The sequence below is a fragment of the Tamandua tetradactyla genome, chromosome 7, assembly GCF_023851605.1.
Source record: "Tamandua tetradactyla isolate mTamTet1 chromosome 7, mTamTet1.pri, whole genome shotgun sequence".
NCBI lineage: Eukaryota > Metazoa > Chordata > Mammalia > Pilosa > Myrmecophagidae > Tamandua > Tamandua tetradactyla.
The window spans coordinates 109827788-109854245 of record NC_135333.1 but is presented as its reverse complement, the minus strand read 5'-3'; the positions used below and the strand labels follow the sequence as shown (position 1 = coordinate 109854245).

The 26458-nt window shown below is 43.7% G+C and overlaps 1 protein-coding gene across 3 annotated transcripts; it reads left to right on the top strand.

Annotated features, from left to right (window-relative positions):
- The first annotated feature begins 1105 nt into the window (after window positions 1-1105).
- Window positions 1106-25796, top strand: ARF3 (ARF GTPase 3). Of its 3 annotated transcripts, none has more exons than XM_077170769.1 (6): window positions 1106-1333; window positions 1781-1834; window positions 19834-20072; window positions 20860-20970; window positions 21193-21317; window positions 21873-25796. In XM_077170769.1, the coding sequence occupies exons 3-6, from the start codon at window positions 19925-19927 to the stop codon at window positions 22032-22034; spliced, it is 546 nt and encodes a 181-aa protein (XP_077026884.1). In that variant the 5' UTR covers window positions 1106-1333; window positions 1781-1834; window positions 19834-19924; the 3' UTR covers window positions 22035-25796. The 3 variants fall into 3 exon arrangements, with proteins under 3 accessions (XP_077026884.1, XP_077026883.1, XP_077026882.1); XM_077170768.1 differs by having other exon boundaries at window positions 1778-1834; XM_077170767.1 differs by lacking the exon at window positions 1781-1834.
- The last annotated feature ends 662 nt before the right edge of the window (window positions 25797-26458 follow it).

Here is a 26458-nt window from a genome sequence, read left to right as displayed (position 1 = left end):
ATACAGGTTTTCTTGCCAGCCAATTCATCCATCACTATCCTAAATTAGGGTCCTATTGGATTCATATTCTGGGGTCATGTTATCTTCCAGGTTAAAAGACGGAAAACAGACTAGGTTAAGAGGGAGGGACTTGTGAAGGCAGGAATTGATGGAGGCAAGAGGGCAGACACTGTGTGGCTACCAGCCTCCCTCTTACAAGTAGACCAGAAACACAGTAACAAACCCAGAAAAGCAATAATTTCTGCTTCAGCCTTAGAGAAGAGTCATGTGTTCCCTTTTGATGCTGTGAATGAGGAGAAAGAACACTTAAAGAACCCTCTTCTGTTCTTATCATTATTGTCCTTCTTCCATCATAGCTGTGACTGTTCCAGTTTTGCATGTCTAGAACAGGTGCAAAAATGAGTGTGAGGGAAATGGGGATGGGTAGGAGGTCAAAAACATTAGGTGCAAAGTCCTTCACTTTCCTGGGGATACTAAAATCCATACTCATCCAGGTACACTTCCTAAACCCCACCTCTGAATATATTAGGCTTCTACTGTTTTTGTCTGTCGATTTCCAGCTTCCTGACTGGCCCAGAGTCCAGCTGTTTCCTTCAGTCCCTTAAATTCATCACTCTCCTCTTTCCAATGAGAAAGGGTCTCTTGATTCAGACCTTAGAGTAAACTAGATTTGGAAGTAGTGAACAGCAACACTGGGAGCAGTGAGAGTTCTCAGGGGGATACAGCTGGTCCTAGGCAAGAAATAAGGATGAGGTCTGACGGGGCAAAGCGAGGCACAGCAAGGATTCTCACCCAAGCCCGGCTCCTGACTTTACCCAAACAGCCCCAGAGCCTCCTTAGCCCAACCTCAGTCTAAAGTGCAGCCAGCTTTGGAGTCCCAGTCTTCAAGTTCCAGGCATAGCCCTCAGCTTGGAATTCTCACCTCAGTCCCCACTGCCTCATCCCCATTCCCTGGCTCACGCTTCAGTCGCCAGCAGCCTCCAGCCCCCACACCGGCCCCCGCCCTGGCTGCAGCTCCATTGCTGGGCTGCCTTTGCTGCAGCGGCTGCCATGGTGATGGATATCGCGAGAACTGCCGTTCGCCGCCGCGCAGCTCTCGCGCGATCGGGGAGGTGGGAAGTATCCCGGGCTGGGGTAGGGGTGAGCCGCACAGCTCCTGTCGCCGTCGCGGCTTCCGGTGCTAGGTGGAGAGAGGGAAGGAGGGAGTCGGGGAGCGGCGGGGCCAGGGGAGCAGCCGCGCCGAAGTCGTGGGGGAGCTGGAGAGAGCGGAGTGAGAGCCGAGTGGAATCTGCGGAGGCGGCGGCCGCAGCGGCGGAGCTGGGAGCAGGAACAGGTGAGAGGTTGGGGAGGGAAGGCGGGTCCCGGTAGAGAAGAGGCTTGAGGTGGGGACTGAGGGCGTAGAGCCTTCAGCCCTCCCGCCCCCCGCCTCCACGGCTTGGCATGGGGTGGTGTGCCCTTCCCACTGGAGGCTCGGAGAGGGGTCTCGGGGCGTCTCATTCCTGCCCCCACATTTGAAGGACGCGGAGCCGGAGTGGGGGTGGGGGGCGCATACGGATTTGTCCTCCGCTTCGCACAAGGGGGCGACCTGGGATGCAGTTAGGTTCTTCTCTCCTGCAGGAGGTGGGTTTGCTAGGGGTTGGGGTTGTGGGGGGAAAAAAACAATCCTGAGATGCGGGGGCGGCGATCGCTCTTTTGATTTTTTTTTTTTTTTTAATTTCTGTTAAAGGCTAGGTAATGCAGTTTTTTCTTATCCCCCTTTTCTTCCCCCACCTGGTAGCAGTAGGAGACCGGAGAGAAGCCTTGCTGTGGCGACCCTCCCCATCGTGGGGCAGAGGTGTGTAATGGGTTTGGTTGCTAGTCGGCAGCGCGGCTAGTGGGGCACCCAGGAGCACGATTTTGGAGGAGGTTGCGGTTTCGGGTCTTGGGAACCGCAGGTTAAGGAGAGGGCAGCAGGTGGGGTGTGGAAGGAGAGGAGACTGGAGAAGGGGGAGGGGGATCTTATCTGACTTGGAGAAGAGAGGTGGGGCCTTCCTCCCCCAGGCGGAGCGGGGGCGGTCTCACAGGAGGAGGGAGCGTCTTGTCGCTGGCCCGGAGTTTGTGTCTTCCAATCCGCTTTCTTTCTTTAAGGAGTAGCAAGATTCCCGGAAGAGAAAATGGATCTATAGCCTACACCAACCATTGGGGGGGGGGGGGGAGTTCCCTGTTAAAGCGAGCCACTTGATTAGCAAAGTTGTAGCTTCTTTTTTTGAAGCGTTCCCTTCTTTCTGGGTTATATTACTGCCTGCTTGCTGGCAGTAATACGTTCTGGTTTTCTTTAAAGAGATTAGAAGCTTTTTGAATGCAGGAATTGGATCTTCTCCATTTGGCCAGGCCAAGAGGACTGGTGTGGTGTGGTGTGGTGTGTGGTCAGAAGTGAGAAGAATAGTGAGGTCATCTGGGTGAGGGAGAATTGTAACTTAAAACCTGCCTTTGCTGCTGTTGGGTTGGGTCAGGTCACCCCTGGTCTGTGACATGAAAGTTTAATTGGGAGGAGATGTGCTGCAGGAGTCTGATTGCTTGGGTCAGTGCAACAGGACAGAATCAAGTCTCTGCATACCTTCTTCCTTGTCACCAATCAGGTATAGTGACAGTCTTTGCTGCCATTCTATCTTGGGCATATTGTTGGGGCAGGTGTCTCCACTTGTTAAGACTGGAAGGGGACAGTGGAGTGGTATTGCACATTAGATTTGAGGTTGAATAACATGTCTGTAAAAGCTCATCCTGAGAAAGAAGCCGATCCCTTGAGGTTCAGTTTTTCACAGAATGAATCATTGATCTTAGAGTCAACCAGAAAGTTTTCCCATGTTTCACATATTCAGATGCTTCCTGCCTTCCAGCGTTTTACCTTGCATAGTTGAAAAATTTTTGCGTACGTATTGGTTTTCCCAAAGAAATTGGAAGTTTTTTGAATGCAGGAATTGGATCTTCTCTTGTCTCACATAATGTATGTTCACACAGGTACTCATGATGAATGTGTAAGTGAATACAAGGTGTGAATGGATAGAACTTGACAAGCTTTTCCTATAGTTAAAGGAAAAGAAAGGAGATGGCTTGGTTGTCAGGGAGAGGCCTAGAGATAGCCAATCAAGGATACAAAGACCCTTGGACTCTGTAATTACAAGTCTTGATCTCTCTGCCTTCCTGAGAGACAGAACACAGGCGTGGGTAATGGAACCTGAGAGCCAAAGAGGAAAATATTACCAGAACATAGAATCATTATTTACTTGAATTCCCAGATCTCCTGCCTCCCCATAGTGTACAAAGAGGTCTCTACATTCGATTTAAGTTCCTCAAAGTGTTGCCTGTAAATTGGGAACCTGGAGATCATGGAGGAGGGGCCAATGTACAAATATGGTGCCTGGCACAGAATTGGTGCCATTGAATGGTAGCTGCTGTTATTATTATTATGCTGAATGGAAGTATAAAGGAAAGCAGATAGCAGACTGGAAAGAGTGGAAGTGAAGTCTTTGGTGCACAAATGTCACGTTGTGAGTGTTCATCTGTGCTATTCTCTTTTCTACTGGACTCAGACTAAGAGGAAATGGGTTCAGAGGACAGTGGGTGGGATTTATTGGTTAGAAGGAAGAAACTTCTTTAAAACCAGATTTGCTAAACCTGAATATGTAACTGGGGGAAATTGTGGAATCTGCTTTCCCAAATACCTTTAAAAATAGACACCAATAGGCCTGAGACTCAGAGCATGTCACTGTGTGTGGCTCTTCTCACCATTTTAGTTTTAGGCTAATTTAGAGGCAGAATGGTGTGGTAATTAAGAATGTGGGCTTTGGAATTAGACAAAATTGGGTTCAAATTCTGCCTCTACTAATTACTAGGTGCATGTTTTTGGTGAAATAGCATGTCCTTTCTTAGCTTTATGTTCCTCATCTGTAAAGGGGGATTTAAAGCTTTATGTTCCTCATCTGTAACCCTGTAATACCTCATAGGGTTGTCATGAAAATTAAGTGACATGTAAAGCACTTAGTAATGTACAAAGCACATAGTAAGCACCAAAAAAAGTTAACTGCTATTAATCATCATCATCGTCATAACAGTAATAATACGAACACTCACGACTGCCTTAAAGGAAAGGAGATATACAAAAGAATAACTTGCTGCCTAAGGCGCCTGTGTGGAGGGATGATTGTTACCATGACGTTCTGTGCTGATCGTAGGCTTATGAACAGTGAAACCTTTTCTCAGCATCAGCTCACAGAGGCAGCTCCTGCTGCCTGAGTGGGAGGTGTAGCTGGAGCAAGGCAGGGGCCCTGAACCATCAACTTGGGTGTCAGGTGAGGATGTGGGGGCTCAAGTCTAGTGTTCATGTTAGCAAAGTCAACATTACTCTGAGATTTGCTTGACTCTTCCATAAAAAACATCCTGCTTGACTTACTTAGGCCAGGATTTAGATAGCTGGGTCCCATTATTTTAGGTCTTAATTGATATTTCAGGATCCTCCATGTCCTAGGCTTCTCTTTTCATTTAGTTGTATCTCTACTAAATGTCTGCCTTTGAGTATATGTTTTGGAATGTACTCTATGAAGGTCCAGAGATTGTGATATCTGTGTAATTCTCTGTCTTCTCTGTCTTTGCCAGGATTTGTCATGACTATAGGTAGAGTGCTAACAAAGCTTTTTTTAAAAAAATTAAATTAAATTTAAAAAAAATTTTTTTTATTGGATAGTATAACATATATACAAAGTAAAGAAGTGAAAAAGCAATAGTTTTCAAAGCACTGTTCAACAAGTGTTTACAAGACAGATCCCAGAGTTTGTCATGGGCTACCATCCGATCCTCTCATGTTTTTCCTTCTGGCTCTTCCAGAATATAGGATGCTAAAGAGCCTAAATATTTTTTTTATCATCACAATTGACTTTTATTTCCTTCTTTTTTGGTGAAAAATAAACATATAAACACAAAAGCTATAAATTTCAAAGCACAACACCACAATTAGTTGTAGAACATATTTCAGACTTTGACATGGGTTACAGTTTCACAATTTTAGGTTTTTACTTCTAGCTGCTCTAAAATACCAGATACTAAAAGAGATATCAATTTAATGATTCAGCATTCATATTCATTTGTTAAATCCTATCTACTATGTATAACTCCACCATCACCTTTGATCTTTCCATACTTCTCTTTAGGGTTGTTTGGGCTATGGCAAGTCTAAATTTTTGGTATTAGAAGGGTTTGTCACTAATATGGGATAGGGAGATGGAACTATCTGCCGTTCTGGAGAGGCTGGACTAAGTTTCAGGACTTATCTGGACCAGGGACCCATCTGGAGTTTATAGGTTTCTCGCAAGTTACCCTAGTGCCTGGAACCCTTGTGGAATCTTATAAATTGCCCTAGGTGTTCTTTCGGATTGGCTGGAATGGTCCTGGTTGGGAGTTGGCAGATTATGATAGGTAGCAAGGTCTCCTTGAAGCTTGTGTAAGAGCAACCTCCAGAGTAGCCTCTTGACTCTATATGAACTCTCTTTGTCATTGATACTTTATTATTTATACTTCTTTTCCCCCTTTTGGTCAGGATGGAATTGTTGATCCCATGGTGCCAGGTCTGGATTCATTCCTGGGAGTCATCTCCCATGTCGCCAGGGAGACTTTCACTCCTGGATGTCATGTCCCAAGTAGGGGGGAGGGCAATGATTTCACTTGCAGAGTTGGGCTTAGAGGGACTGAGGCCACATCTGAGCAACAACAGAGGTCCTCCAGAAATAACTCTTAGGCATACCTATAGGTAGTCTAAGCTTCTCCACTACCTACATAAGCTTCATAAGAGTAAGCCTCTTGATCAAGGGCATGGCCTATTGATTTAGGTGTCCCTAAAGCTTGACACAATATCAGGGTATTCCCTGATGGTAAGATTTAATAGTTCCATATTCTTTCTCTCCTCCCTTAGGGGACTTTGCCAATACTTTTTGATTATCTGTTTAATATATTCTAGGATGTTTCCAGGTATTACAATAATGTGTACAGGATTATAGGACCTCTTTTTATTCTGTGCTCTCTAACAAAGCTTTTTTTTTTTTTTTTTTTTACTATTAACTAAGCTTGTGCTTTGTTCATATTTCACTATGTTTTTCCTCAGTGTTCTTTTTTTAAAATTTTTTATTAATTAAAAAAATTATAAGAAACACAAACATTCCCAACACATACACTTAGCAATTCACAATATCATCACATAGTTGCATATTCATCATCATGATCATTTTTTAGAACATTTGCATCAATTCAGGAAAAGAAATAAAAAGACAACAGAAAAAAATACATACCATATACCTTACCCCTCACTTTCATTGATCACTAGCATTTCAAACTAAATTTATTTTAACATTTGTTCCCCCTATTATTGATTTTTATTCCATGTGTTTTACTCATCTGTTGATAAGGTAGAAAAAAGGAGCATCAGATACAAGGTTTTCACAATCACACAGTCACATTGTGAAAGCTATATCATTATACAGTCATCTTCAAGAAACATGGCTACTGGAACACAGCTCTACATTTTCTGGCAGTTCCCTCCAGCCTCTCCATTACATCTTGACTAACAAGGTGATATCTACTTAGTGTGTAAGAATAACCTCCAGGATAACCTCTTGATTCTGTTTGGAATCTCTCAGCCATTGACACTTTATTTTGTCTTATTTCTCTCTTCCCCCTTTTGGTAGAGAAGATTTTCTCAATCCCTTGATACTGAGTCCCAGTTCATTCTAGGATTTCTGTCCCACATTGCCAGGAAGGTCCACATCCCTGGGAGTCATGTCCCACGTAGACAGGGGAAGGGTGGTGAGTTTGCTTGCTGTGTTGTCTGGAGAGAGAGGCCACATGTGAGCAACAAAAGAGATTCTCTTGGGGTGACTCTTAGGCCTAATTTTGAGTAGGCTTGACCTATCCTTTGTGGGGTTAAATTTTCATATGAACAACCCCAAGATTGGGGGCTCAGCCTGTTGCTTTGGTTGTCCCCACTGCTTGTGAGAATATCAAGAATTCTCCACTTGGGGAAGTTGAATTTTCCCCCTTTCTGAGGTAGCGATTTGATGAAAGTGTTAGAACTTTCTTGTAGACTTTCGCAAAGGATTTGCCACACCATGTGCTCCAGAAATAAGTTCCTTGAGATTTCAGGCATCCACCATTATCACTATATCATTATATTCCTGAAGAAAAGTGAGATAACTGGATGTCACAGGTTTGGGGGTACTTTTTAGCACTCCAATCTTGGTGAGAATCTGTCACAACCCTTCCCCTATTAGTTCATTCATGAGAGTGTCAAGCATGAGCGTTTAAACTTAAACATGAATTTAGGATGCAGTAGAACATTTGCTCTCTGGTGCAGTGGTTTTTGTCCCTTTTATCTTTTTTTAATGTAATTTTATTGAGATATAATCACATATATCATATAAACCATCCAAAGTATACAATCACTGGTTCACAGTATTATCACATAGTTGTGCATACAACCCCGTGATCAATTTTAGACCATTTTCATTACTTCAGAAAAGAAATAAAAATTAAAAAAAACCCCAAATCCTCCCATACCTCTTATTCCCCCATTATTATTTTTTATGGTTTTAAAAAAATTTTTATTAAAAAATTATTAATAAAAAATATTATTAAAATTTTATTAATAAAATGTTCAATCAACATACAATATGAACATTCTTTTTTATCACAGTTGTATATTCATCATGATCATTTCTTAGAACATTTGCATCAATTCAGAAAAAGAAAACAGAAACAAATTTATACATACCATACGCCTTACCCCTCCGTTTCATTTTCACTAGCATTTCAAGCTACTAAATTTTTTTAAATATTTGTTCCCCCTATTATTTATTTTTAATCCATATGTTTTACCCATCTGTCCATAAGGTAGATAAAAGAATCATCAGACACAAGGTTTTAACAATCAGACAGTTACATTGCGAAAGCTATATCATTATACAATCATCTTCAAGAAATGTGGCTACTAGAACACAGTTCTACATTTTCAGGCAGTTCCCTCCAGCCTCTCTGTTATGCCTTAACTAAAAAGATGATGTCTATTTAATGCGTGAGAATAACCTCAAGGATATAACCTCTCAATTCTGGAATCTTTCAGCCATTGACACTTTATTTTGTCTCATTTCTCTTTCCCCCTTTCGGTCGAGAGGGTTTTCTCAATCCCTTGGTGCTGAGGCCCATTTCATTCTAGGATTTCTGTCCCATGTTGCCAGGAAGGTCCACACCCCTGGGAGTCATGTCCCATGTAGAGGGGGGAGGGCAGTGAGTTTGCTTGTTGTGTTGGCTGAGAGAGAGAGGCCACATCTGAGCAACAAAAGAGATTCTCTTGGGGGTGACTCTTAAGCCTAATTTTAAGTAGGCTTAGCCTATCAGTTGTGGGGTTAAGTTTCATATGAACAGTCCCCAAGATTGGGGGCTCAGCCTATTGCTTTTTATTCCCCCCACTATTAACCCATAGTATTGTTGTAGTCATTCGTTACTTTCATGATGTTGTATATTCCTATATATTTTTTGTTTTTTTATTTTTAATTAATTTATTTATTAATTTAAAAAATTAAGAACAAAAACATTAACATATCATTCTGTTCTACATATATAATCAGTAATTCTCAATATCATCACATAGTTGCATATTCATCATTTCTTAGAACATTTGCATCAGTTCAGAAAAAGAAATAAAAAGACAACAGAAAAAGAAATAAAACGATAACAGAGAAAAAAAAAAGATTATACATACCAAACCCCTTACCCCTCGCTTTCATTTATCACTAGCATTTCAAACTAAATTTATTTTAACATTTGTTCCCCCATTATTGATTTTTATTCCATATGTTCTACTCGTCTGTTGATAAGGTAGGTAAAAGCATCAGACACAAGGTTTTCACAATCACACAGTCACATTGTGAAAGCTATATCATTATTCAATCATCATCAAGAAACATGGCTACTGGAACACAGCTCTACATTTTCAGGCAGTTCCCTCTAGCCTCTCCATTACATCTTGGTTATCAAGGTGATATCTATTTAATGCTTACGAATAACCTCCAGGATAACCTCCAGACTGTTTGGAATCTCTCAGCCATTGACACTTTGTGTCATTTCACTTTTCCCCCTTTTGGTGGAGAAGGTTTTCTCAATCCCTTGATGCTGGGTCTCAGCTCATCCTAGAGTTTTTCTCAATCCCTTGATGCTGAATCTCAGCTCATTCTGGGATTTCTGTCCCACGTTGCCAGGAAGATCCACACCTCTGGGAGTCATGTTCCATGTAGACAGGGGAAGGGTGGTGAGTTTGCTTGCTGTGTTGGCTGGAGAGAGAGGCCACATCTGAGCAACAAAAGAGGTTCTTTTGGGGGTGACTCTTAGGCCTAATTTTAAGTAGGCTTGACCTATCCCCTGTGGGGTTAAGTTTCATATGAACAAACCCCAAGACTGGGGGCTCAGCCTATAGCTCTGGTTGCCCACACTGCTTGTGTATATTCCTATATTTTAAACTCCAACTTTCCTATGGTGGCAACCAGTGCCAAGAAGATGCTAAACCTCCCCTCTCCGGGACATTCTCACACCATCAGCTCTGTTAATTATTCTCCCAATAATGTGCTACCATCACCTCTGTCCATTTCCAAATGTTTAAATTCAGTCTAGTTAAACATTTTGCACATATTAAGCAACTACTTCCTGATCTTTAGCCACATTGTATATCCAGGTAGCTTGTATTCTGTATGTCTATGAGTTTACATATTATAATTAGTTCATATCAATGAGATCAAACAATATTTGTCCTTTTGTGTCTGACTTATTTCACTTAAGATAATGTCCTCAAGGTTCATCCATTGTGTCCCTGCTCTAAGACTTCATTCCTTCTTACCACCAAATAATACTCCATTGTATGTTTATATCAGTTTTGTTTATTCATTCATCTACTGATAAACAGGTCGGTTGTTTCCATCTTTTGGCAATTGTGAATAATGCTACTGTGAACATTGATGTGCAAATGTCTGTTCACCCTGCTTTCAGATCTCCTGGATAAATTGTGAGTAGCGGGATTGCTGGTGGTTAGACCACTCTATATTAGCTTCCTGAGGAACTGCCGAACTGTTCTCCACAGGGACTGTACCATTGTACATTCCCATCAGCAGTGAATTAAGTATTCACATTTCTCCACATATTCTCCAACGCTTAAAAAAACAAGCAGTCTAACCTTTCCTTAAATAAAGTCTTGAAGTCCAGTACATAAAATGGATAAAAATGAAGCTGCTCTTGTGGTAGTGGGGAATGGGGAAGGATGATTAGAGTCCCTAGATGGTCTCTCCTCTGGCTGCTTCTGAATCCCAAACAAGGAACCTCAGGGTTTGAGAACATGGAAGCCTCTCTCCAGTTTGTCAGATATAGGGAAAGGATCGGGGACCACCTCTAGAATACTATCTTCCTCACAAATATTTTGCCAACATCAGTAGAACTGGCCTATTCAACAACAAGCATGTCATTTACTAGCTTCAGGTCAGTCATGATGCTGGATGATGGGGACATGAAACATGAATAAGGCATAGTCCTGCTGGCAAGGGGTTCATTGTCTAGTGCAGTGCTTTCCATTCTTTTTCCCTATGGCATGCATACTCAGAAAATGGTGATAGAGACACAGCTGCTTGAAACTTGAGATGATTGGCTCACAGGCTCTAGCCACCCTAAGCCCAGCCCAGTCATCCAGTGGCTGATGGCAGTCAGTATCTCCAATGGGCCTATAAGACATTAATAGCAAATTGTTTGGGAACCCCCACTCTGGAGAGTGAAACAGACAAATGTGTGAATAAAACATATTGAGGTAAGTTCTAGAGTAGAAGTGTGGCTTTTTTTTTTTTGGTAGCATGTACAGGCACTAGATATCGTAGAAGTGTGTTTTGAGTGATGATGGAGCACAGACAGCTCTTATCCCCAAGGTAGGCAGTTTCCTGGTCATCTTATTCTTAGGCTACTCTTCAGTGGTTGCCCTTCTCCATATCATGGCTTCCTGTTTAATCTGTTTGCCATCAGCTGCTTTCTTGATCTGCACAGTGAGAACTAAAGGTTGGGGCAAAAGTTTAGGGCTTTAGGATGGCTACTAATGGCATTTCAGTGCTTTTGTAATTAGGCAAGCACAGTTTTCTGGTTATCTAACGCTGTAGATATGGACATTGGAGCAGCCATAGAATATCAGGAGCTGCAACACTTGTAAGCTCCTCAGGTTCTTGGGGCAAGTTGAAAGCTTACATAAGAGGGCAGTGCCAAGGAATGTTCTAAAGAAACAAGAGTCTCTAAAGAAACTAGATCTCCTAGTAACTAAATTCAATCTTAATTTTACCTTTCTACAGCTTCCTATCTTCCTTTCTGTTTTGTCCTTTTCCTCATTGGTGTCTATGATGTCTTGCTCTCTTGATTCCCCTTCTACCTCTCTGGTTGCTTCTTAGTCTCCTTCTTGGCTTCCTTTTGCCCACTGCTTTAATGTTGATGCGCCCCAGGTTTGTGCTTTAGGGTTTTACTCACATCCCACTATATACTCTTCCTAGATATACCAGGATGTTTCTGTTGCAGAAGAGAAAATATACCTGTGGCTCAAATAATAAGGGGGTCTATTAGTTACGTGTAAGAAGTCTTGGGGATAAGGCACTTCTTTTTTTTTTAGGGCACTTTTTTTTTTTTTTTATTAATTAAAAAAAGAATTAACAAAACAATTAGAAATCATTCCAATCTACATGTACAATCAGTAATTCTTAATAACATCACATAGTTGCATATTCATCATTTCTTAGTACATTTGCATCGATTTAGAAAAAGAAATAAAAAGACAACAGAATAAGAATTAAAACAATAATAGAAAGAAAAAAAACCAAAAAAAACAAAAACAAAAAACCTATACCTCACATGCAGCTTCATTCAGTGTTTTAACATAATTGCTTTACAATTGGGTAGTATTGTGCTGTCCATTTCTGAGTTTTTATATCCAGTCCCGTTGTACAGTCTGTATCCCTTCAGCTCCAATTATCCCTTCTCTTTTTTTTTTTTTTTTTAATTAACGGAAAAAAAGAAATTAACCCAACATTTAGAGATCATACCATTCTACACATGCAATCATTAATTCTTAACATCATCACATAGATGCATGATCATCATTTCTTAGTACATTTGCATTGGTTTAGAAGAACTAGCAACATAACCGAAAAAGATATAGAATGTTAATATAGAGAAAAAAATAAAAGTAATAATAGTAAAATCAAAACAAAACAAAACAAAACAAAACAAAAACCTATAGCTCAGATGCAGCTTCATTCAGTGTTTTAACATGATTACTTTACAATTAGGTATTATTGTGCTGTCCATTTTTGAGTTTTTGTATCTAGTCCTGTTGCACAGTCTGTATCCCTTCAGCTTCAATTACCCATTGTCTTACCCTGTTTCTAACTCCTGCTGAACTCTGTTACCAATGACATATTTCAAGTTTATTCTCGAATGTCCGTTCACATCAGTGGGACCATACAGTATTTGTCCTTTAGTTTTTGGCTGGACTCACTCAGCATAATATTCTCTAGGTCCATCCATGTTATTACCTGGTTCATAAGTTTATCTTGTCTTAAAGCTGCATAATATTCCATCGTATGTATATACCACAGTTTGTTTAGCCACTCTTCTGTTGATGGAGATTTTGGCTGTTTCCATCTCTTTGCAATTGTAAATAACGCTGCTATAAACATTGGTGTGCAAATGTCCGTTTGTGTCTTTGCCCTTAAGTCCTTTGAGTAGATACCTAGCAATGGTATTGCTGGGTCGTATGGCAATTCTATATTCAGCTTTTTGAGGAACCGCCAAACTGCCTTCCACAGTGGTTGCACCCTTTGACATTCCCACCAACAGTGGATAAGTGTGCCTCTTTCTCCGCATCCTCTCCAGCACTTGTCATTTTCTGTTTTGTTGATAATGGCCATTCTGGTGGGTGTAGGGCACTTTTTAAGCTACCAGTTTGGCAATATCGTAAAGGACTCAAGTTTTCTCCACTTTTCTGCTCGGACACCCTAGAATTATCATGTCTGTTCCTAGAGTTATCATGTCTGTCCCTTCATAGTCTCAAGATAATTCCAGCAGCTCCAAGTATCTCATCCATACACATCAACATCCAAAGGCTGGACCACAGGACATTGCCATATGTCCCTTTTTAAGATTGAGGAAAACTTTCCCAGATTCTCCCAGCAGATTTTCCGCACATCTTATTGACTAGACTTAGTACATGCCTATTCCTGACTCAATCTCTGGCAAGGGAAATGGATCCCTTAGGCTGATCCATTTTCATTCTCTAGGGCTGAAGAGGGGCTATCTTACCTGAATCACATCTCATAACCAACCCTGCACTCCAATATCTGAGCAAAATGGGGGTTTAATTAGGAGAAAGGAGGAGGAGAATGGCTATTGGGTAGGCAACTGGTAGTTGGCTGCTACCATGAGTTATCTTGGTACATTTTACGGCTTCAGTTACCATTTGCTTAGATGACTTCTAATAATCCAGCCCAAACTCCTGAGCTTTATACCTTCGCATCTCAGAATCAATGTTTTATCTAAAAACAAACATCTTCACCCCAGGCTTGTTTCTCTTGTATTTCCTGTGTGAGGAAATGTCACCCTATTGCCCAGGCCAGGAACTTGAGGGTCATCTTTAACTGTTTTTTTCCATCCTACATTTAATTGATCATTAAATCCTGTGGATTCTACCATTTTGGTGGTTCAAATCCATCCTCTCCTTTCTACTGCCTCCCCTAGTTAAGAACTCATGGTTTCTAATCTGTATTTTTGCACCTCTCATAAGCCTCTGCCTCCAGTCTTTCCCCCTTCTAATTTGTTCCCTGTGTTAGTTAAATTCAGTTGTCAACTTGGCCAGGTGAGCATACTTAGTTCTGTTGCTGCGGACACAAGCCAATGGTACGTGAACCTCATCTGTTGCTAATTACATCCGCAGTTGGCTAGGAGGCGTGTCTGCTGCAATGAGTGATGTTTGACTTAATTGGCTGGTGCTTAAATGAGAGAGCTCAATGTTGCACAGCCAAGCAGCTCAGCATTCCTCATCTCAGCACTAGCAGCTCAGCCCAGGCCCTTGGAGATGCAGAAAGAAGTCACCCCGGGGAAAGTTGTTGGAACCCAGGGGCCTGGAGAGACCAGCAGAGGCCATCTTGTGCCTTCCACGTAAGAAAGAACCTCAGTGGAAAGTTAGCTGCCTTTCCTCTGAAGAACCAACAAAATAAATCTCCTTTTATTAAAAGCCAATTCGTCTCTGGTGTGTTGCATTCCGGCAGCTAGCAAACCAGAACATTCCCTAAACTGCCACCAGAATGGTTTTTCTAAAGGGTATACCTGATCATGTTACTCAACATGGCCTTTAAGTCCTCCTGATCAAGCACCTGCTTATCCCTCCAGTCTCATCCCTCTTCCCTTCCTTTTACTATGCTGGGTCTAAATAATCTACCTCCCAGTTGCACCTTGTTTTGGCAAATAAAGTGTGCTGTCACTCAAGTCCCTATGTCTTTGCATATGCTATTTCCTCTTCCCCATTACCTCTTTCTTATTGTCTGATTAGTTCCTACTTGGCCTTCTGGAGTCAGCTCAGGTAGGATCTGAGAATTGAATTGAATTCATCCTTTTACTCAAACTCCCTCCACACACACACACACACACACCCCATTCTCACACTGTTTGATAATCCTGTTTACTGCTTTTTCTCTTCCATTCGATTGAGTTTCATGAAGGCAGAAACTGTCTTCTTCTCTACATCCTTAGTTCATTATACTCGATGTTTGATGAATGGATGGAAGTTTGCATCAGAACTAGTTCTTGGCTTTGGGAAATCCTTAAAGCCAATAAAAGTAATTGAAATACTAATCTAGAAGTTCCTTGTGTGCTGATTCAATGCTCTTGAGACAAAACAGTTGGAAAGTTTACAAAGGTCATAAGCCAGCTGCACTAAGAAAACTCTAAATACAGGCCAACCCTGATTTTGTTTCTTAAATTGTATTGGTCTTCTAATTTAGCTGTGCTAAAAAACAGCCTCTCTATCAGATATCTGAACTTGAAAATTATATGGGAACAAAAAACTTCTTTTAGATTGCACACTGTCAGGCAGGAGAGGGTTTGGTAGACTCTGGTCTTCCTTGCCTTGCACCCTTGCAGGTGCAAGTGGAGGAGGTGGTATCTGTCAGGAGTCCCTTCAGATGTCTCAGGACAGGTATATGCCTGGGCCAATCATTAGAATCAGGGTCGGGGAGTGTGTGTGGCAGATTGATGTATGACTCTTAGAGTCACCTAGAAAGTTAGGCAAGCGTGTTCCTGCAACACACACAAGCCAAGATAGCTGAGGTTTATGCTCTCTCGTCTACTCAAGATAATCTGCTTCTTCCCTTCCTATACTTTCTACAGTTCCAATTACAGCAACAGCCTGCCTCTCCCAGAGGGGGAAGGAGGAGGATTGTTCTACCTAAGTACTGAAATAGTACTGGAATACATTTTCAGAGCTCCTGTTGCTAGTTTTACCTCTGATAATAAAATTTTTGACTGTAAAATAGAATGTTGAGATATCCTCTTTGTTACTGGACATGTTACTGTATTTTTTTTTTCTTGATCCATTCATCTTCAGTTTTAACTGCTGATTCCTGGTTTCTATCAGCCCCTGGAACTCTGGCATTTTGCCCCTGACATGGGAGTGCCATCTGTGGCGAAGGAGGATAACTGTATGCTATATAATATATAGGGATACAGTGCAGGGTTTGTGTGTTGTTGTTTTTGTTTTTGTTTTGTCATTCTAGAGCTTTTTCTAGGAATGCATTATAGTGAAAGTAAGGACTGGTTTTATAGCAAAGATTTGTGTCCATTGCACAAAGCTAAAAGCTGCCACTATCCTTGTAGCAGGTTAGCATGCTATCTGGTTATAGGGCCAGAGAAAGCCAGCATCTTCTTTGAAATGTTCATGCTGAGTCAAGCTCTTCATCACACTTAAAGGAGAGTCATAATGTTCATTAATTTCAGGGCCCTGGGCTGCTTCAGGGGATACATGTTAGCTACTCAGGATATTTCATCAGGCAGTGGACTTACTACATGTTAAATGGAAAGAACTACTCAGGATATTTCATCAGGCAATGGGCCCACTGCATGTTAAATGGAAAGAGAAAATTCCCACCATTTTTTTCCTTCTAATCCTTTCATGGTGTTCCCAAACCAGTCCTGGTATCAGATATGTGTGGAAAATGGCCATGAATCAGCAGGGTGTTTGAGCAGCCATCTGTGTATTACGTAGAGGTACCAAAAACAGTTAGGGGAGAAGAAATGCTATAAGGACATCATGAGATGCAGCTTAAATCAGCTAATGTGCTTGATTGAACACTTACAGTGGGCTTGGCACTGGGGGTGTGGGCAGAGTCAAAACAAAAGTCATAGTTCTTGCCCATGGGGAATATATAGTCTAATTTGGGAGTTAGTGAATGTATGGATTGATAAAAGAAGAAAAAAACCAAGTCTACAAGGTATTAAGTACCATATGAGTGGTTCAGATAATTCAGGATCCTTGATTTGGCATGCCAGGAAATAGCAGTATATGTGTGTGCTGGTTTGAAAGGATGTATGTACCCTTGAAAAGCCATGTTTTAATCCTAATCCCATTTTGTGAAGGCAGCCATTTCTTATGTGATTTAATCAAGAGTGGTTGTTAAGCTGGGTTAGGGGAGATGTGTCTCCACCCATTTGAGTGGGTCTTGACTGGTTTACTGGAGTCCTATAAAAGAGGAAACATTTTGGAGAATGGAAGATTCAGAGAGAGCAGAGCAGAATGACACGATCACGAGAAGCACAGTCCACCAGCCAGCATCCTTTGGAGATGAAGAAGGAAAATGCCTCCTGGGGAGTTTCGTGAAACAAGAAGCCGAGAGAAATTAGCAGATGACGCCACGTTCACCATGTGCCTTTCCAGACGAGAGAGAAACTCTGACTGTGTTCACCATGTTCCCTTACACTTGAGAGGGAAACCCTGAACTTCATCGGCCTTCTTGAACCAAGCTATCTTTCCCTGATTGCTTTTGATTGGACATTTCTGAAGACTTGTTTTCATTGGGACATTTTCTCAGCCTTAGAACTGTAAATGAGCAGCTTATTAAATTCCTCTTTAAAAAGCCATTCCGTTTCTGGTATATTGCATTCTGGCAGCTAGTAAACTAGCTTGCTATGTGGCATGAACATCAGCTTTTTAACCTTAGCAAAATAGCAGACCAAAAGATAGTGTACATCTGTTTTGGACAAGGGATGTTGCCTGCATCTTTTTCAGCCTCTACTATACTCACGGTTGGTAATAATTTAATCAGGAGTACTTCCAGCTCTGAAGAACAGTACAGTAAATATATGATATAGATTGAGTTCAGAATCTGGGCCAAAGCCTGTTACCAAACCTTTGAAGTGAAGTATTATCTGGAGCTGAAGGAAAATTCACCTGAGTAGGAGCTTGGATAAAAAGTAGGAAGACTTGGGGAAGGTCTAAATTTTTGGAGGTGAAGGTAGCAGAACCAGCGGTCAAACTATCCAGATTGCCAAGCTTGGTGGGATCTATCTTATTGCTGAGCATGTGTCCCCTTCTGCCTCAGGGATCCTTGGGAGTCTGTCTGCCTGGGTTGGTTGAAGCAGTAAGGGGAGGGAAGATGGCTGGTGGGTGACTTGGCTGAGGTTGAGCCCTAAGGTTGAGCCAGGCCCTCTTCCTGGGGTGTGAGTCCTCTGGGTCAGGGTCAGGGCTAATCTGGGGGAGCCTGAAGGGAGCACCATGCCTGGTTCATTAGTGGATGTCTGGGGAGGCCTTTGAAGATGAAACACTCCATAAGTGCTCATCGTTTCTGTTTTTTGGACAGATAAATACTTTGGTCTCTAGGGACTGTTGATCTGGCTCCTTTGCACTAGTGTGGAATTTGCTGCATACTGAGAAGAGTAGGGGAAAAAAAGCAACAACAAACAAACCTGAAGAAGTTTTTGAAAAACAACCAAACCCCCATGCTTTAGCTTATAAATAGGATGCCTCCCCATCCACCTTTCACATTCTTGGGTTTGGATGTACTTTGTCTTGACCTGTTTCTTCGCCTGCTGGGTTTGGGGTGTGTGTGTGTCTCTGGTTCCCAGACTCATAGAGAATGCCAACAGCTGGCATATGGTGATTGCTGAATACACTGCCCGCTGACGCATGCCTCCCTCAGGCATAGAGGACTGGCTGGCACGGGTGATTCTGAACCCCCATTTCATTATTGTTTCAGAGAGACATTTCTGTGGCTGCTCTGTGCTATAGAGATGGGAGGGAGGAAGAGAGGGAATGAATGAATCTTATTCTGTTTGATAGGCAGATAGGCCTTTTGTGCCTTCACAGTGGTACTTACTGCTCCCCTTCCTTCTTTCACCAAGTATTTGTTAAGTACCTACCATGTGCCAGGCATAAGCATCCAATCTCTGTGAGCTGCAGGTAAGCTCAGTAGAGATCCTGAGAATTAGTTTATTTATTCAACTACTGGGGTTCAACAGTGAACAGAATAGACAGGAAGCTGATATAGGAGGATGAGGAGTAAGAAAATACAAAAAGAAACAAATGTGGTGTGTCAGTTGGTGATAAATTCTATAAGTGTATGTGTCAGTGTATTATAGGTGGTTTGGGAATGCCTCTGTGACAAATTACATTCTAAGAAACACTTGAGGGAAGTGAGAGAGTAATCCATGAAGGTTATCTGGGCAAGGAACATTCCAAGTGGAGGGAATAGCCAGTACAAAAACTTTGAGGCTGGAAAGTATTAGTGTATTTGAAGTGGAATAAGCAAAGGACAGAGCGATAGGAGAAGAGAGGAGAGGAGCAGGAGGAGTGTAGACCAGGCTGGACCTCGTACATCATGGCATGGGCTTTGGAGTTTATCAGAAGGGAGATGTGAAGCCATTGGGAAGTTTCTAACAGGAGCGTTACAATCTGAGTGTAGTTTTTCAAACTGCCCTGGCTGCTATGTGGAGAATAGACTGAAGATGGGTTAGGGAAGAAGCAGAGAATGGGATACATGCCTTATTGCCGGTGACTCTCTGGAGCAGTTTTCCTGGATGGGCCACAGAGAAGCCTAAAATTTCCCCAGCTGAGAAGTGAAGGGTAGCCCCAATTTTCTGTGCAGGGGACAACTTTAGCAGCTGGCATTTCACAGAGCGCAAAGGATCAGCCTCTTAGGAGTGCTGTTTTCTTTTTTACATTTTTTCCTCCTTTATTTTGGTATGTAGAAAGAAGGTAGAATTGCACAAGGGAAGAAGCAGATTGTCTTGGGTAGAGAAGAGAGCATAAACCTTGGGAACCTGGCAAGCCTGAACCTAGTTAGGATTCTCAGTGAGCCACTCCTCATTCCAGTCCCTTCTCTCTCACCCTTTGCAGAAATCTCAGGAATAAGTTGGGGGAGGGAGTGATACTCTGGCAGTACCTTGGGGTATAGTATAGAATATAAAAACCGAAGGGACTTTAGAAATCATTTAGTCCAACCCTCCATTTACAAGTGCAGATATGGAAAGGGAAAATAACTTGCCCAAAGTCATACAGTTAATTTAGTGGCAGAGTAGGGAGAGATTCTGAGTGATCACTGCTTCCAAAGGCTCGGGATATGTCTGCATGGGCCTTGATATTCATAACCCATGGGCTCTTAGTTTGTCATGAATGAACTCCAGCTATGACTTCGACAACCCTGTTTACATGAAGTCCTGGCAAGCAAATGGTGGTAATGAGTTTGCATTTCCTTTGCCTAGAACCAGAGTCCTCTAGACCAGGGGCTGGGCCAGAACTGACTGCCATTGCCCCCACTTGGACCACCGTCCTCAGAAAGCAGCTCCTGTGATCATGGGGAATATATTTGGAAACCTTCTCAAGAGCCTGATTGGGAAGAAGGAGATGCGCATCCTAATGGTGGGCCTGGATGCCGCAGGAAAGACCACCATCCTGTACAAGCTGAAACTGGGGGAGATCGTCACCACCATTCCCACCATTGGTAAGGGCACAGCTTTCATGCCAATGGCTGAGGCAGAGCAGGGACCCTCTTCCTAGATCCTCCACCTGGCCTCTTCTCCCCAGATACGTCCATGCAGTCTGTGGGGTTCAGGGAAGGATGGTTATTTAGCAGCAGGTGCTGGGGCTGCCATTAGCCCACCTACCCTAGCCCTCCCTGATGGGGAACTTCCATAGCCTGGCACTCAACTGTTGCTCTCGGCGTTAGAGTTGGTTTGTTCTCTCTGATGTTTAGAAAGCAGATGAAGGACTTTGATCTTCCTGCCAGAGGCCTGAAATTGTTTTGGTTTAGATCTTTGGTGGCCCTGATCCTGGTTAAGACCTGCCTATGGGAGGAGATCATTTGCCATGTAGAAAGGGACTCCAGTTCATCAGCTGATTCTGCATTTGGGACTCCAGGACTGTAACTTGCTTCTCTCTTTTCACCTGTCTCTTAGGCCCTACTTCTTAACTGAGGCAGACTCTGGTGGCTGAGGTGCAGGAATGGGGCCAAGTCATTTCTTTGGGAGAGCCAAAGACTGAGGGAATGGGTAGAGAAGGTTGGCTCAAGTTTCCTATGTGGTTGTGAACCTCCTGGCTGGCCCTCTCATATTCTTCTACTTCTTTTTGGCCTTCAGGCTACTAGGTCAGAAAGTACCAAGTCTGGGGAAACCTTTACTTTCTTGCTGAGGTTATGGCGGAGGCTGGGGAGAAAGAGAAATAAACCACTGGGGCATTGTTTGCAGACTTGGTGTTTGAGGCCAAGTGACCATTGCCTGCTTGTTCCAAAGGGTTCAATGTGGAGACAGTGGAGTACAAGAACATCAGCTTCACGGTTTGGGATGTGGGTGGCCAGGACAAGATTCGGCCCCTCTGGAGACATTACTTCCAGAACACCCAAGGTATGGTGTATCAGCTGCCCCGGGATTGGCATGGGTTGGTGTTTGTGAGCAGAGGGCATGCTGTCTTCCTTGGTTATAGCAGCTAGCCCTTGCCCAGCTATAGCTTCTGGGGATGGAGGAAAAGGAGCAAATATTTGGAGGATATGAAGAAGGTGTGGTCTTTTGGTCAGGGTGGGAAAGTCATCTGTCATCTTTGTCGCTGCCCATTCTCTGCCTCCCTAGGGTTGATTTTTGTGGTTGACAGCAATGATCGGGAGCGAGTAAATGAGGCTCGAGAGGAGTTGATGAGGATGCTGGCTGAGGATGAGCTCCGGGATGCTGTGCTCCTTGTCTTTGCAAACAAACAGGTGAGTCTTCTCCCCACCCCTGGATTTAGGAGAGGGCAACCTGGTTATGGAAATCATGGGAACTTGGGGTTCATTGTATGGGAAGCCCTGTGACTGCTCTCAATTCTGGAAATTTGGAAAATCATAGCAATTGGCTTCTTTATGCTTCTCTTGTCCCCTGGCTCAGCTTTATTTAGCAACATTTCAGTCCCCAGGGTTTGGTGTGTTAGCTCCATCACCTCAAAACCCCCTTTCATCTTTCTTGCTGTCTATTTTAGTGGAATTGCCCTTGCTTCTAGGGTCAAACAGGCCTAATTCTTTGCCCGTCTGAATCACCTTTCTACTTTCTTACCAACTTCATTTTGGTTTCTAACTGCTCAGTGGAATGACCTCTAAAGCTTTAGATCTGGGGTTCTAGAATAAGTAAATCCAGAGCATCTCCTTAGGATCTTGTTCTGGGTTTCCTATAATGGAGGAGGAGGAGAGGGTACTGGTGTATTTCTTCAGTGGTTAGATGCCCTAGACGTCTTCAAAAGATCCTGAGGCTTCTTTTTCTTTGTTTCCCTTGTGCTCCAGGATCTGCCTAATGCCATGAATGCAGCCGAGATCACAGACAAGCTGGGCCTGCATTCCCTGCGTCACCGCAACTGGTACATTCAGGCCACCTGTGCCACCAGCGGGGACGGGCTGTACGAAGGCCTGGACTGGCTGGCCAATCAGCTCAAAAACAAGAAATGAGAGCCAGGCAGCCCTTTCCGACTGCCCCACCCACCCTGACACACCTACTGTCTCCCTGCCCACCCTACCCCTTCCTTCCCGTTCCAAGTGTGGCCAGGGCCCTGGGTATCAAGTCCCTGTGCCCAGCAAGAGCCCTGCCTCCCCTGCCTCCCCTGCCTCCCCTTCTCTGTCTGCCGACATGACCAGTCCAGTTCCCCAATTGCTGTCCTGATGATGAATCATTCCAATTTACTGGATTTAAAACAAAAACAAGATTGTTATGGTTTCATGGGGCGGCCCCCCTTTCTCTCTCAGCCCCTAGGGTTCAGGGGGTGGGGTGGGGTGGGATATTCTGTTTGCTTCGTTTGGCTCTGGTTGCTGTGCTCTTGGCATCTGAGTCCCTTCCCTGTCCCCACAAGCCCCTCTCCTACCCTCCATCTTCCCTTCCTTCACCACCCTCTCCCTGTTCTACATGGAAATTGCACGGGCCGCTGTGTGTGCGTGCATGTGTGCGCGTGTATATACATGTATAGAGAGATATATATGTGAGGGCCAGGGAGAAGGGTGGAAGGGGTGGAGTATGACTCAGGGCTTAGAGCCAGCACACTGCCGCTCTACCCTGTCACCTGCCCCTCCTATGCTGGTAAGATAAAGGGAGGAAGGTGGCAGGTTTTAGTCAGGCTGGGCTGTATCAATCTTGGGCTAGTTCCTCTCCTCTCTGCAGGTAAGTTTTCTTAAATAATAGGTCAGATGATGAGTTTTCCACCACCAACTTCCCCATACCCTTTCCTCTACCCTGTTTAGGGTGGGTTGGTGGTGGTGGTGGCATTTATCTCCAAGCCATTGGGCTCTGCCTGTTAGCAAGAAGGAGAGAGGCATCCACTGATGCTTGTCAGCCTGGAATATTCTGTTGATCCTGCCCCACCATCCTTAGATCTCCCTCAGGAGCTCCATGGGGAGGTGGGGTAGCAAGACTGTAGCGTGTGTTTGGGATCCAGGGCACTGGGGGGAGGGCCTTAGGTTTCCCATCTTCATTCTCTTTTGTTGTCAGGAAAAGGTGAGGCATGGACAGTCCCACTCCTGCCTTCTTAACCTCCCCCACCCCAATTCTTCCTTCTGATTTTGGGGGCTTGGTGGTTCATCTCTCCTTTATCAGATGTTTTCTCACACTGGTAGACCTGCTGGCCTGACTCGTTCTGGTTGGGTAGTTTAATGGGGAGCTGGAGAGTAGGGGTGCTGTAGCAGGTATCAGTATCAACCCCTCATTCCCCAACACTCTCTCTACTAGTCCAAGATGTGCTAAAGAATGAAGATTTTCTATCCTGTTTCCAGGCTCTCAGACTATCCTCCATCCCAACAGCTTTCCCCTGACTGCCTCACCCACCTCCCATGAATAGATCAGGGGTTTGGAGTAGAGGAAATTGAACCCTGAAGTATCTGTTGGTGCTGGTGGGATCCAGTGCTCTGCAGGGTCTTCCCACCATTATGATGTGGTTGTTTAGAAGCTGCTGCTACTGCGTTTCTCTGTCTGCAGGGGGCGCTTGTGCCTGTGGTCCTGGCCTTGGTCCTGACTTCTGCGGTTTCTGTGAAGCCGCGGCTGCCTTGTGGGCTCCTGTGTGTGCTGGCTGCTCCCTGAGCTCCAAGACAGCCACCCATGACCCTCATCCTCAGGACAGGGCCTAGGGCCTCCCCAAGTGTGGGCAAGGGACCCCTTCCTAGAAGGGTGGACCCAAGCCCTACCCCATGGGGCCAGGCTTCCTGCCGTCTTTGTCTACAACAGGCAGATCAATACTCCCCATCCACCCCATCCCAAATTGAACTGTGAAAGAGGTTCCAGGGGCATCTCTCTCAGTGCCAGTTATTTAGTGATATGTTACTTATCCAAGGTGCAGTGGGTGTGCCAGGTATCTTGCTCTCTAGGCCTTTATGTGTATGTGAGTGTGTGTGTGTGTGTTCACTGGCTGGGGTGGAGGTGGAGCTGGAGCTGGAGGTTCTATTTCATTCTAAAATGTGTTCATCCCCGACCCCACAGATGCTTCCTTCTACACTTTTTCTTTGCCCCTGTCTGTTTGCTCTGATTTTCTTAATTCTGCTTGTCTCGTTGCCTTTCCCTCCCTGAACCTTTTCCTTTACCTTCTCAGCTCATTCACTGCTGTTGCCTGTTTGTCTCTTCTTTCTTTGTTTCTCTCCTACTTATGATTCCCTACTCTGTATCTTTGTGAATGGTGAGGATTTGGCTTTTTCTCCTGCCTTACTCCCTCTCAGACCCTCCCTAGTTAGAAGCCGGTCCAAATAGGTTTTCCTCATTTCAGGTCCAATCCCCACCCCACCTTTGTTTTTTAGGGGCTCCAGGGGCCAATTTGGGAATGAGGGTGTTAGGACGCCATCTTGGAGATTGGCTGGGGGCTGCTCCTAGTCTGTCCAGCAGGGGACAGTAAGTGACCTTGGTTGTATCCCTGGCTGCTAGGCTTTTGATAGGGCCGTCCCCTAGGGTGGGAAGTAGTCCTTTCTACACTCCCGTTCACCTAACAGCTCTTTTGGGATTGGGCGTTTCATTCCATTTCTGCCTACTCTCTCTCCTGTTTCCTTTCTGGTAGGTTTAATTTTATTCTCTCCCTTGTTTCAGACTTTATTTTCCCTGGGGTTTCCTCCTGACCCCTGCCCACCCACCCCCACCAAGTTTGTTTGTGGTATTTTAGTGGTAACTGCAGTTCTGAACTGGCTTTTCTCTTCTTTTTTCCTCCACTGGAATGTAGATTGTATATGTTTAATAACTCACCTTCTCTATCCTTACCGAAAATGTGGGATTACGCAATGACTGTGACCCTGGTTGGAAATTAAACTTGTTTTATGCAGCTGTGGAGCAGACCTTTATCCTTTATGTGCAGCAGCCATGGTACAGTGGTTTGATGGTGAGGGCAGTTCTCTGGTCCCTCAATCTCGATTGCTCCTTCTCTAGCAGAGGGGTAAAGGACACACCTGATTGGGGGAGAGTGAGATTATAGAGAACCTTAAGCCCATTTTTACACTGCCTACCTTTTCCCTTCATACCCCAGAAAGGAGCCTAAATGAATTGAGCTTCAGAGTACAAGGGCTTTGTAACTTTGCTTTTCTGCTTCTAAATGGTTTAACCCTGAATTAGCCATATTTATCACCTGTTGATAGGCTTTAGGGGCTTCAATTACTGGAGGGTGGTAAACTTGGAGTGCCCCATACTACCTCCCCTCGCACATCTCCCCCACTGTGCTCGGGTGTTTCTAATTGGAACAGGATCTCTTCTCTAATCGATGTAACCCCAGCTCATCTGTAGATTGGAGTCCCCTTCACTCAGCCAGTTCTGGACTTAAGCAGTGAGTAAGCATTGAAGGGTAAAGGCCTGGGCAGAGTAATGAACTTAATTCTCATGAATGATGGCCCTGCAGCAACTCTACTTCAGATATGTGGGTCACCATTGTCAGGATGCCAAGCCTCATCCAGAGATTCCACAGGTATTTTTGGGGAAAAGACCTTTTGCATAAACCCTCTGTCCTCCTGTCCCACTCCTAGCACTACTCTATTCCTCTCCTGCTACTATTGTCTGGCCCTGGTGAAGAAAGGGGTGGTGCCACGCCCTGGAGTGGGTAAGGTCTGGTTGAGCCAGGCAGGGCCACCTTTTAACACTTTCTTAAAGCTCTAAGGACAGGGGTGTACCTACCCTGCTGGTTTTTTTGCTTGTTTGTTTTTATGCTATTTCTCTCTCTTTTTTTAAACTTTTTTTATTAATTAAAAAAAAATAAACAAAACATTGATATCATTCCATTCTACATATACAATCAGTAATTCTTAATATCATCACATAGTTGCATATTCATCATTTCTTAGAACATTTGCATCGATTTAGAAAAAGAAAAAGACAACAGAAAAAGAAAACGATAACAGAGAAAAAAAAAAGATCATACATACCATACCCCTTACCCCTCGCTTTCATTTACCACTAGCATTTCAAACTAAATTTATTTTAACATTTGTTCCCCCATTATTTATTTTTATTCCATATGTTCTACTCTTCTGTTGATATAGTAGCTAAAAGGAGCATCAAACACAAGGTTTTCACATTCACAGAGTCTCATTGTGAAAGCTGTATCGTTGTTCAATCATCATCAAGAAACATGGCTACTGGAACACAGCTCTACATTTTCAGGCAGTTCCCTCCAGCCTCTCTGCTACATCTTGAACAACAAGGTGATATCTACTTAATGCATAAGAATAACCTCCACGATAACCTCTCCACTCTGTTTGGAATCTCTCAGCCATTGACACTTTGTCTCATTTCACTCTTCCCCCTTTGGTCGAGAAGGTTCTCTCAATCCCTTGTTAATTCTCAGCTCATTCAAGGTTTTTCTCAGTCCCTTGATGCTGAGTCTCAGCCCATTCCAGGATCTCTGTCCCACGTTGCCAGGAAGGTC